The sequence below is a fragment of the Cannabis sativa genome, chromosome 2, assembly GCF_029168945.1.
Source record: "Cannabis sativa cultivar Pink pepper isolate KNU-18-1 chromosome 2, ASM2916894v1, whole genome shotgun sequence".
Classification (NCBI taxonomy): Eukaryota; Viridiplantae; Streptophyta; class Magnoliopsida; order Rosales; family Cannabaceae; genus Cannabis; species Cannabis sativa.
Genome location: NC_083602.1, coordinates 5,023,504 through 5,035,942, shown reverse-complemented (window position 1 = coordinate 5,035,942; position 12,439 = coordinate 5,023,504). Strand labels below are relative to the sequence as shown.

General features: G+C 32.6%; 2 protein-coding genes across 2 annotated transcripts; both read right to left on the bottom strand.

The window, feature by feature from the left end:
• Positions 1-2,764: 2,764 nt before the first annotated feature.
• LOC115718639 (uncharacterized protein At4g38062) lies at positions 2,765-6,288 on the bottom strand. The gene is made up of 2 exons (XM_030647458.2): positions 6,075-6,288; positions 2,765-5,646 (listed from the first exon to the last, which is right to left on the bottom strand). Exon 2 carries the CDS (start codon positions 5,634-5,636, stop codon positions 3,066-3,068), a length of 2,571 nt encoding a protein of 856 aa, XP_030503318.2. The 5' UTR covers positions 5,637-5,646; positions 6,075-6,288; the 3' UTR covers positions 2,765-3,065.
• A 943-nt stretch (positions 6,289-7,231) lies between these two features.
• Positions 7,232-12,404, bottom strand: LOC115721268 (linoleate 9S-lipoxygenase 6). The gene is made up of 9 exons (XM_030650533.2): positions 12,112-12,404; positions 10,414-10,691; positions 10,010-10,250; positions 9,530-9,895; positions 9,354-9,439; positions 9,112-9,219; positions 8,718-9,022; positions 8,363-8,626; positions 7,232-8,202 (listed from the first exon to the last, which is right to left on the bottom strand). The coding sequence occupies exons 1-9, from the start codon at positions 12,335-12,337 to the stop codon at positions 7,449-7,451; spliced, it is 2,628 nt and encodes an 875-aa protein (XP_030506393.2). The 5' UTR covers positions 12,338-12,404; the 3' UTR covers positions 7,232-7,448.
• Positions 12,405-12,439: the final 35 nt, after the last annotated feature.

Here is a 12,439-nt window from a genome sequence, read left to right as displayed (position 1 = left end):
CGATAAAACACTATTTTATCTTGATTGAGAGTAATTCGAAAAAGGTTATGAAAGTGCTAAAAGGAATTTCATATGTGCATTTTAAGTTTTGGCCTTGTAGTTTGACCCGGGACGAAATTTCATATACCTACACAATTACACAATTGTGAGGAATGAGAAAACATGTTTGTGTAAATTTTAGAAACATGTTACAATTTGAATCTAAATTTTTGATGCTAGAGGTATATTGCAAGCATTTAAAGAAAAGGATGTTGATCTTAGAGATGCACATTTTTTCACGGGAATGGGGTCTTACGGGGACCCGCCTTTAATGGGGTGAGAATTCCCCGTCTAAAAGGAAAATGGGGTGGGGATAGGATCACACTCCCCGTTCTGACGGGGATCACACTTCGCGTTCTAATGAGGACCTATTTAGTATTTTATTTTATATTTTTAGTAATATTTTATAATTTATAATTTATGTTTACTTTTTTTTAGTATATTAGTATTTTTTTATGAACTTTAAGTTGTATATTGGATGATAATTAGTTTATTAAATAATAATCAATGCATAATATTTTAATTTTTATGTAGTTTATATTTTTGTATATTATAAATTTTATTTGTTTTAGGAGATTTCACGCCCCATCCCCGCTCTCATTAGGGGATTTCCCGCCTCATCCCCAATGGGGATTAAAATTCTTAATGGAGATAAGGATAGGGGAGCACTCCTAGCAGTTTCTCGTCCCGTGTGCATTCCTAATTAATCTCGTGATTGTTTCTCTGTCACCCGCTGCAGACACAACTAAGACGTTTCTTGACAAATTCAATTTTAGTGTGTGTTCTATAAACATTATTTTCTTTATTAAAAAAATCTGGTGTCCTTGAAGTTTTACAATGGTATAGTGACCTTTTATGAATTATGTATTGCATAACTTTTTACAAATAAGACATTTTGTCATTAGTGCTCTAGGGAATACAATATTTGTTAAATGGAATATGAGCTTATTCTTGTGCTTTTCTATTTTTTTTAATTTTAATGTATTAATATCAGATTCAGAAGTTTAGGACACATGGATAAGCTTCATAATTATGTGAGTATGTAGCGAGTTAACTTCTCAGAAAATTATCCATCCTAAAATTATCCCAAGTTAAGCATGTTTAACCGTGGAGCTCTTTCGTAATGGGCTACTGAAAAACAAGATGCACCTTGTTGATATAGATAGTACCAATCAATCCATTTAAGCTATCTTAAGTGTGTAGTCCTATACCTACATAGTCTTAGAATTATCACACTTGATTTTACTCAGGCAATGTAGAATTGCACAGCTTAACCGGTATTTTCCCTTACGGATCCTGGAACTATTGACTGTTACAATCAACCTCCCTTACTGGGTCTGATGTCCTCGTCGACCACACTTCCGGCTGGGTCAAAGCTCTGATAATAAGAATGTTATTGTGTATTTATGTCTGTTTTTGTATGTGTACATATGTATTAAGTTTGCTTCCTTCTATCACATTGTTAATGATATGCCTTCATTCATTAATTTGCCATACTTAGTTTCTAGTAGCCTACAAATTTTGAATTTGTAGAAAGGTGTTTTTATCTTTATATAATTAATAAGGTAATGTAGAATGGAATGGATAGAGCATTGATTCTGTTGATTGGTAACATGAAATGATCAAATCATTTAAACTTTTCTTGCTTGGATGGATGGTTTGCTAGGCCTGTTATATGAGGTGAAAATCATCCATGTTACCAATCATTCAACACAATCATGAAATGATCAAATCAATTATACTCATTATGCAGGAATTTTTTTCTAGTTGGATTCATAAAACATATCACTTATGATTAATGATTGTTTTACTGATTTCTGAAGATATTTTTTTTTGAATACTAGTCTTCAACATGTTACAATGATTAATGTAATTTATAAACTATTCAGGCTCGTTTGGTATGCTGTATAAGAGTCGTATTATATTAAATAATAAATAAGACTATGTTTGGATAAAACAATATATTGTATTAATTATTACAACCAAATTTTTTAATACAATGTATGTTGTATTATTTAATACATAACAAATGGTCTATATTAGTTTGTATTATAATATTTGTAAAAGATTCGAGGTCAACACCAATTTCCGACCCGGACCTGGGACCTGGGACCCGGACCTGGACTCGGACCTTGAACTCCAGACCCCAGACCCGGACCCTGGACCTAGACCCCGAACCCAAACCCAGGACCCTGACCCGAGACGCGGACCCGCACCCGAACGTAGACGAGGGCCCGAACGCAGACCCCGGACCTAGACCCAAACTCAAACCCGGGACCTGGACTCGGGACCCAGACCCTAACCCCGAACTCGGACTCAGACCCAGACCCAGACTCAGGACCCAGACCCGGACCCGAACCCCAGACCCGGGACTCAGACGCGAACCCGGACCCATAGTTGGTGTTGGGGTCGAGTGTATTGAAAATAAATTTTAACTTTAGACAATTTATTAATACAAGTCAATACCAAACATAGTATTGTATTAAATAATACTAATACAATACAATACAACACAACCCAACACAATACAATACAATACGGCGTACTACGGCGTACCAAACAATCCCTCAAACTACTCAATTCTACATTCTCTTTCCTATGTATTAGCTGATAGTTGATACTGCAATGTATTTTCTATATTCATTATTAAATTTTTAGGTTATTTCCTCAAAAATTTCTGCAATATTTGGTTTAGATTTTGTTATAGAGTTGGGGCTTCTTGTTCTAAATTACAATAATTGAAGTTTGAATCCAGTATAATTACATATATTTAATAAACAATGAATACAACAGGGATTTACAAAATAATGAATCTTCCATATAGCCAAGCAAGCAGCTCAGTCTCAGAGTTTGTTGATGCAAATAGACCAACCCAAAAGGTGTACTCAGAACCTTGAGGAATATCCATTATTATATGAGAATATAAAGAATCCATAAAGGTGAAATTATAACACATCTTTTTCAAAACACTAGCAGGTATAACTGTCCAACATACTACAAGGTTGCTTAGGATTCATTCTTCTTTCTTATATTTGTCTCTGGTTGACCTCCTTCAGTGGTGATCTTTCATTGCTACTTGATTCAAGTTTCTTTGTTGTAGCATTCTCTCCGGTAATTTCGCAACTTTCATCAGGCACAATCGAATACATTTCTGTTGGAATCTCTTCATTTGACATTGGCAACATGTTCCCCAAGACCTTCATCATTTCTACATCCTCACTGGAAAGCTGACCAACACTGTCACAAATTTTTTGAGCATAAACCATTAAGGTTTCCTTTTCAGTTGATAACTTCGTGATGTCTTGAAGGAGAACTTCTTTATCAAATTCAAGCTGCTTGCATAACTGCTCCAAACTCCTCTGTTTATCCATCAAACTTTCTTTGTCCTTGTCTTCAGTACTAATATCTGTGACATTCCCCTTCTCTAATGCCTCAATAAGCACATCAATCTTTACCTGATTTTCTACAACATCTGAAAAAAAGGATGCAGCTAAATTTGTGAAGTCTTGTTCCAGTGATGCTTCCAATAACTTGAGATTTTTTATGGCATCGTCTTTCTCATTGGTAACCTTGAAAAGCACTCTCTCTGCATCTAACCGTGCAACGGTTGCAGCTTCTAATTCTCTTCTGAACTCTTGCTTTAGCAGATTTTCTCTGCCAATACTTTCTTCTTTTGCAACTTGGGCTTGATTCTGGTTATCTTGTAAGCAGGCTGCCATTTTTTCTGCTTCTGCTGCTAATTTGGTTTCCAGTAATTCAACCTGCTGTTGGAGATCTTTAAGTTTCATGTCTTTCTCTTGGAATATTCGGGTGAGCCTCTCGCTCTCTCTCTTATACATGTCTGTCATTTCATCTTGTACAAGAAGGCAATTCATCATTTGTCTATAGACTTCTTCTTCTTCTTCTCCAAAAGCGTCTGACTGAGTTACTTCATCAATGTCTGCATTTGGCTGAGCATTTTCCATTGTCAGTGCCTCACAAAGATTTTGTGGATCATTGTTGAGACAACTTTCCATCTGAATACAGTGATTTTTCAAGTGAAGTTGGGACACAGAACATTCCTCAACAAACTTTTTATGTCTTTCAAGCTCTTCATCTTTAAGAAATGGTGGTTGTTCAATATGTTCCAGTGAATCCACTCTCTCTGCTAAGCCTTCTACATTCTTCTGTTCTTCCTCAAATTTAGGATGAACATCCTCTAGAGCACTGCAACTCATATCCAACTGAGCCTTCTCTTTGTTAAACAGCTTCATTTCATCTTTCATATCATATATTTTGGAGTATGCCTCTGAAATTTCTGATTTGAAAAATGCTAATATTATTTGAATCTCTTCATTTAACAACTGAGTTGTAGAACAACAACTTTCCAGCTCCATCTGAAGCTTCTTTATTTGTTCATCCTTATACTTCAATTCAGATTTACAACTAATCACATTTCCTTTAATCTTTTCCATCTCGGAAAGCCATTCAACCTCTTTTGCTTTCAATTTTTCAGAACAGATGGCGTGTACCTGTTCCAAGTGTCTAAGCTTGTTATGCATTTTTGCAAAAGTAGTGTTCCCAGCATTTCTGATTTGAGCCTCCTGAAGTTCTTTTAGTGATTCTGTCAGTTCCTCATTCTCTCGCTCAAGGTGCACAGTTTTAAATTCCACTTCCTTCGCAAATGTCTCCTTTGCTGCCAGTGTGGTTCTTAACATTGCAATCTCTTCATTTCTTTGGGCAGTCATTCTTTGTATCTCTAAATTTTCTTCTTGAACCTGGACAAAGGCATTCTCAAAACGCAATTCATAATCAGAAACCCGAACCTCCAGGGATTTCCTCTTGCTTTCTTCTCGAGCTAAAGCATGGTTGCACATCTCCAAACGTGTTTGTAGACATTCCAACATTATAGTTTGGCAATTAAACTTTGTCTGCAACTTCGAAATTTCTTCAATCAATGCCATTTCTTCCCTCTTCCAATTCTCTTTGCTCATCTCAAACTCATGTCGAACTCTTTTATGAGCTTCTTCAAGATGATTAAGTTTCTCCTTCTTCCACTTCAACTGATCCCGAACACACTCATTTTCATCCGCCAGTTTAACTAGCATCTCATCTCTGTCTCTCGATTCGTTACACTCTTTAGCCATTTGCTGAGCTTCAATACACTTCTTCTCCTTATCCAACAAAAGCTTTTTAAAGGCCTCAATCTTGTTCCTACTGGCATACACATCCTTCTCGAATTCTTTGTTTCTCGCAGTCATTTCATCTAAACAAGATACCAAATCTCTATTTTCCCCTTCTAAAGTTCTCAACTTCTGCTCAAAATCATATTTGGCTTTCTCATTCAGAGAACCCAAATGCCTTAATGACAAATCCTTTTCTTGCAAACAAGATTCAAGCTTCTCAGAAAGTTCTCTAGCTTCAGCAACTTCTTCATACTTGTCCTTCAGTTCTTGAGACTGTTTTTCAATCAACTTTTTAGCTTCTTCAAATTTGAGTAATTGCTCATTATGGACTTTCTTCAAGCACTCAGAGAGCTCTGTCTTAATTTTGCATTCAGCCTTAAGTTTCTTTAACTCATCTTTGACAGAATCTAATTCACTAAAAACATCCTCCATGGTTTTTCCTCTAAACATATGAAAATCCCAATTCAAAATTAATAATAAAAAACATGTCAAATAATAAAAGCAAATTTTAAAGTTGGACCATCAAGAACAGATGAAACTACACAATTTCCCACCAAAATTTCATTTTTTTTTTTTACAATTTGACTTATTGTACTGGGGTTTTTCATTGATATTTATCATATTTTTTATTATTTTTGTTGAAAAATAAATAAAGGTTGGAAATTTTCTAAACCAAGATTTTCACCAAAATTACTGTTAAGCAAAATTTGTTTATATTTTATTCTTCAAAATGCAAGAAATTGAATAAAATAATTAAATAGGGAAAAAAGAAAAAGAAAAAACGCAAGAACATGAACAGGGAAATGAGATCATCAACGTTAAAAGCATCAACACCTGGTAATTTATGAGAGAAGGAAAATGAAAGCAAACCTGTAACTTCAAGAGAGAGAAAGCAAGAGAGAGGGAGAGAGAGAGAGGCGGGAGACTTTGAAGGTTTGAAATCTGGTGAGGACTTTAGATTAGAAATTTATTTTAGAATGTAGAATTTGATTTATTTATTTATTAATATTTATTTTAGAATTTTAGAATAATTAAACCTTTAAATTTCTTCATTAAAAAAAAAAGAGTTTTTTCATTTTTATACTTCAAAATAGTTTTTTTTTACATTTTTACGAAATTCTACGTAGAAACTCCTATTGCAACTAAATTGCAACTTAAATTGCAACAAAAAATCGTATGGAAACTTCTACTGCAACCAGCGCTACAACTACTTTACAAACCCAAATCGTAAATTTGAAAAACAAATTAAAAAAATAGTAAATTGTGTAATTCGCAAAAGAAAAAAAAACCTAAATTAACCACATTATTTGTTTTGGCACGTTATAGTTATTTAAAATATTATATAACATTCTGAGAAATTCGAAATAATTTACAATATGGAAAACAATGTTCAAATAGTCTATTTTCCAAGCGTATAAAATAAAATAGTCAATGTGTGTAAGCTTGAATCTTGCTTTCGATGTATTAAATTTTTTAAAATTTCTTAAAATTTTACCAAATGTCTTAAATAACTACAATATACACGACCATAAAAAATAGACTAAATTTTTTTCCTTAATATTAAAATAGATAAAGAGTGCAATGATGTTTTCTTTTAAAGAGAAGAACCATAGAATTTTCTGTAGTTTTATAATCATACCCCAATTAGTTTTAAGTCTTGAACTTTTGATCATTATCAAATTGTGCTTTATTTATTTATTCTATAAAAATATTAATTTAAAATTATAATTTTCTACTAATTCTTGACAAATAAAAGAATTTATTTTAAATTCATTTATTTTTTAAATTAAACTAAAAAAAAGAAGTTTACATCAACAAATCTGTAAAAAAGAATGGTAATATTTTAGTAAGAAATGAGCCAATTTTATACTTTTTTATGTAGTAAAATCCCTTATAAAAGCAAGGAGTTGAAGGAAGGAACTACCATTAAATTTCATTAAGATTTTTCAATGCTGTTTAATAGTTCATGATGATACACATATGATAACTCAACACTCAATTCCTTAAGAAGAGAATTTCAAAATCTAGCAGAAAGCTTTGATATAAACTTTATTTAATTGAGGTATGATAATACATGATTAAGCTAGCATCATATTCAGTGCAAGTAAATTAGTACTGCAATAGCCCATATGGCCTTTCTTAATGACACCACCACTTAGTTACAAACAACTAACAAAGAAGATAAATAGACTAGTGAACAATAAAAGCACTAGCAACAACAACAACAACACAAGGAGATGAGCTTTAGATTGAGATGCTGTTAGGAATTCCCCTACCAGTGAGGCCTTGATCACTCGTAGGAATGAGCAAACCGTATGGAAACTTGACTGGCCCAGCTCGGTTCTTCATGTTCAAATCATTGTTCCTCCTCACAATTGCATCTTCAATTTGAACAAGTTTTCTTCCAAATTTGTCAAAAGCTTGCAAGGGACCAGCATCTAATGTCCAATCAGGATTTTCTCTTTGACCGAGATAGACCTCGTCTGAAGCATGCCTAGACAAAACCTCAACGAGGGCAATTCCAACAAGGCTCTGGAATTCTGAAGTAATTGTCAACAAGAAACCTTTTTCAGGGTCAGACTTAAGTTGCTCATATTCTGGAGTACCCTCTTCTGGCATGAACCGTCGACTTAATGTGGGACGATTTGGAAGGTACCCTGTGAAAGAGTATTGTCCAAAGTTGACAGCTGCATGAAGAGCAGAAGAAATCCATATGAGTATTGTGCATGACTCAACTAGTTCCTCACGAGTTTTCATTTTTGGCCACCAAGTCTCGTCTTTCTTATCACCATGACCCACTTCCCTAACTTCCTTCCACCATGCCTGAAGTTCTGTGTCTCTTTGAACACTAGCATCACTATTGTAGTAGTGAGAGCAATATTCCTTAACCCATGCTTTAATTGCAGACCAGATCTCTAGCCCGTCAACAGCATATGGATAGTCCTCTATTAAAAGGCGAAGCCCATGTGGAGCATTCACATCCTTTTCTGCAATTCCTCTGAATAGAGAGCCATAGAATACAATGTTAACAAAAGAAAATCTTAAAAATTAGACTTAAATACAACACTGATTTTATCACTGGATATGCATTTCTTTAGATGATTATAATAATTCATAAAAATATGATTTTAGTTATCATCTATGCCAAATAGACTTGCCTTTTAAGAAGATCTGCAGGGAGAGCTTGATCAGTGAAAACCCAGTCCTTATAAACCACTGCTGACAATTCCATAGCATACTTTCCTGGTAAAAATGTGGACTCTATAACGCCATCGACACTGACAAGACTCTGCCTAGCAAGTGCATTTATATTCATAGTATCACGGTAATGGGGTTGCAAGAGTTTGTAAATTGGATGCAGTGCACTTAGTTGCCTGTTTGTTGCTATCACAAAAGGCTCAATCACGGCGTGTGTATTCAACCTGCAGACCAACCAAAATTCAGACCCTAAAGAAAATATTTCATCTCAAATCAAACTTATGATGTGATCAAATTTCTTTGATAGTTTCATACCAGTGACTAATGAGTTGATGGTAGCCAGAATCAGTTACAGCAGCATAAGCTTTAGCCAATTGCCAAATGGTACCTTCAACACCTTCCTCAGCTGGAGTATACACTTTGCTAACAACACCGAATTCATCACCATTTGGATGTGGTAAGCTTAATTCTATGGCAACAGGTTTTAATGTGCCTTCACTTGTCAAGAACACGAGAGTTCGAGTTGCATAAGCTTTTGAAGAAGTTGAGTTTATCCTCCTCAAGTATGGTATGTACGAATCATGGTGATCCAATATAAATAACTTGTTTTGAAAGAGTGCCTATTATTCAATCATATGATTAATTGTATTAGTTGTGGTACATTTGATTTGAAGCTATTATATATGAAAAATCTTGCTAGGAACAATACCTCAAATACACCAAGCCCTTCCAAGCTGTTCTTAATGTGGTCTTCAGTAATTGTGCTAGTATGATCACCATACAATTCAGGGTCTAGCTTGCTGGTTGGTGGAAACTCCTGTAGTCAACACAGACCAAATTAGGACCAATGATGAAACTAAATCTTTCTTACTTACAATAGCTTTTGAATTTTTAGTTGATAATTATTAATTGTTTAACAAGAGAAATTCTAGCATGAAACAATGAAATTACTTCGAGGCGACGGATAAGGACAGGGTGAACGCCAGCAACCATTTCTCTTCCAAATTCTTCATCAGTCCTCCATGCAGATTTGTCCTCTATACCAAATCATTCAAACCGAAAATTATTAAAAGTGTATAACAAGATTATTGTAGTATATTTAAGAGCATGATTGACTATATATATACCTTTGATCACATGAGGCAAAGGGAATTTAAGGAACTGTTCACCATCAGTTCGAAACATTTCCTTTAGCAGATCAAAAGGAACATTTTTCCTGATATTATCAAGTACTGATTTTGGTAGCTTCAACCCTCCTTCATACAAATCAAGTACTTCTTGGAAATTATCAAACTCATTTCGAGTTTGATCAAAATAATGTTTTAGTGCAGGTATGATGGCTTGAGTCAAAGACTTGATTCCATAAGCAAGAAAGTCTGACATCTTCAAGTGACCAAAACGTTCATCTCGTGGAACATATATGTCTAAAGATTCAACAGGATCCAGAGGATTCATAAGATTCACTTGTTTCAATCTGCTTTCAGTTCTAGAATCTGTTAAATATAATACATTTCAAACAAACAAAAAAACATGTTTAGAAGAAGAATCAAAATCCCAAATCTCTGCATTTCAAATTCTTAAAAAAAAAACTTAAACAAATGCCTAACCTGATTTGGTGGTTGGTCTACCAGTTCTTCCTCTTCGAGGGTAAGGGAATTCACTATTCCCTCCAAGGGTTTTACGAGAAAAGTTTCTACCTTTATCAGGTTCACCCAAATCATTGTACAAATCATAGTCATAGACTCTGTCCCACTCCTTTCTCTGTCCTAATCCATTTCCTCTCAAGTTCTCAAGCTCCTCCTTTCTGTACTTAAGCAATGGTGCTGGTGTTGCACTTGGAATATATGACTGCAAAAATAAACCCCAATCAACTTTACTTTCTCCTTGATTACTACTAAATCATATAATTGTCTTTTTTCTGGTTGTGAACTTTATTCAAACACATGGAGGACATTATCAAAATCAATCAATCAATCAATCAATCAAGCAAGTATATTAATCTAATTGTTACCTTGTTTCTGAAGAAAACACGATTGTAATTGTATTTGTTAGCTGTGTAAACCCACGAGTTGCAGATGAAACGAACAACACCTTGAGCAGGAACATCATCAAGAGTAATTGTCTTGAGGAAGAACTCATCAAGATGATTGTTTTTGAAGATAATAGCTTCAGGGACTCCAATGGATTCATCCCAATCGAAAGTGACTTTGAAGACAGAATCTCCTGGTGTTAAAGCAGGCAATGAAGTAATCCAATTCTCTAAGTGAGCTTCTTTACTCAACTTACCAGCTGCAAGTATAGTAACAATAATCAATTAATTAAGTAATAATAATTATTAATTAATTAATTACTCTCCCATTTAATTATACATTATTTATTTATATATTATTTAAATACAAAATTAATATTGTCAGTACGTGATTACATCGCCTGTAATTATTTGCTAATACAGAAGAATCTTTATCTAAAAATACATTTAGAATTAACTAAATTATATTCTAATTTAGAGATTATAATTAAATAGAGTTACACTAACAAAAAAATTAAAATACCAAAGAAGATGAATGTAACAATAATAATAATAAATAATCATTAATACTATATTATAATAGAATTATTTTAAAGTAAATATAATATTTATGTATGTAGTATAATTTAGAATAAAATTATTAATTTTAAATATATGTATATATTTTATTACGATATAATTATTCTTATATAGAGGTAAACTTTATTAATACGGAAGTTAAAAAAATGTATAACTAATTACATGTTATTTTTATTTATAACTGGCTGAAATTGAGATTTGATTTTTTTATAACAAATTAGAGGTTATTCTTAAATAGAGGTTTTACTGTAATAATTACGTGAAAAATAATAAAAGCAGTGCAATTAAATAATTATTAAATCTCGTATAATTTAATATAATAATTTTTATAAATACTATTAACATATTGCAACTAATAATGTCTAATAGTAATGTTTTTTTAAAAAAAAATAAAAATATTAAAATGTACTATTGGTGTCTAGTATTCTCCTCAATACCATATCGCTATTAGTATAATTAAATATCGAGTCTTATACAACTTTAAAATATAACTTTTAAAGAATATCACTAACTAATCGTAAAGCAACACCTATAAAAAGAGATGGACATTCCTATTCACTGATACCTAATAATAAAAGGTAGTCACAATGCCTAGCACCCTTATAAAATGTTATTAGTATAACTCATTATCATCGAATCTCACTTGTTTTTAGTTTAATAAATTTTATAAAATATCTCTAATTATAAGATTAGACACTTTAAATATCCTATAACAATACTCATTCATACATAGAAGCTATTTGGTAGTTGTCACCTTATATTTACAACTTTTTCTATTATTTATTAAATTTAAATATAAAAACTAATATTAAAATAAATCAATAACAATATACCATATTTTTTATATATATATGAATAAATTTTGTAATCTAATTTTTTTATATATATAATTATATATATTATAATTATATCATATATCCTACTATTTTTTTAAAAAAATTTGATATTGTTTACTACCTCAAAAATAGTATTCTAAATAGTTAACTGACTTGCATAAACATATGTAATTAACTGACTGTTAAAATATTATTTTTAACACCATAACTATATATACATATATACATATATAGAATGTAAGTGTATATGTATTATTGTACATACAAGTGTGACCACTAACGAGCTGGAGAGAAACACCACTGCCCAAAAATTCAGCAAAACGATCAAAAATGGCAGTGCCTGTGTTAACAGAAGATGCTAATGGGTTAAACTCCAACACATTCTTCTTCACCAAAACCACTGACCCTTTTATCTTTTTTCCTTTATTATTACCACCAATCAGACCACCTGTGAATGAGTCCACAACCCCTATTCCTTTCCCTAACAACATATTTAGCTCTCTTTAATTAATTAATAATTTTTATATATATATAGGGATTAATTAATGTAGTAGTGATGATGAAAAATGAAAGAGATATGGGGTTGTATTTAT

Bases quoted from the DNA above. Each gene is read 5' to 3' on its own strand.
- LOC115718639 (XM_030647458.2), bottom strand. From the start codon at position 5,636: ATGGAGGATGTTTTTAGTGAATTAGATTCTGTCAAAGATGAGTTAAAG.
- LOC115721268 (XM_030650533.2), bottom strand. From the start codon at position 12,337: ATGTTGTTAGGGAAAGGAATAGGGGTTGTGGACTCATTCACAGGTGGT. The intron at 9,896-10,009 runs GTTAGGCATTTG...TATATTTAACAG, and splicing joins TAGACCAACCACCAAATCAG to ATTCTAGAACTGAAAGCAGA. The intron at 9,220-9,353 runs GTAATTTCATTG...TGTTGACTACAG, and splicing joins TCCTTATCCGTCGCCTCGAA to GAGTTTCCACCAACCAGCAA.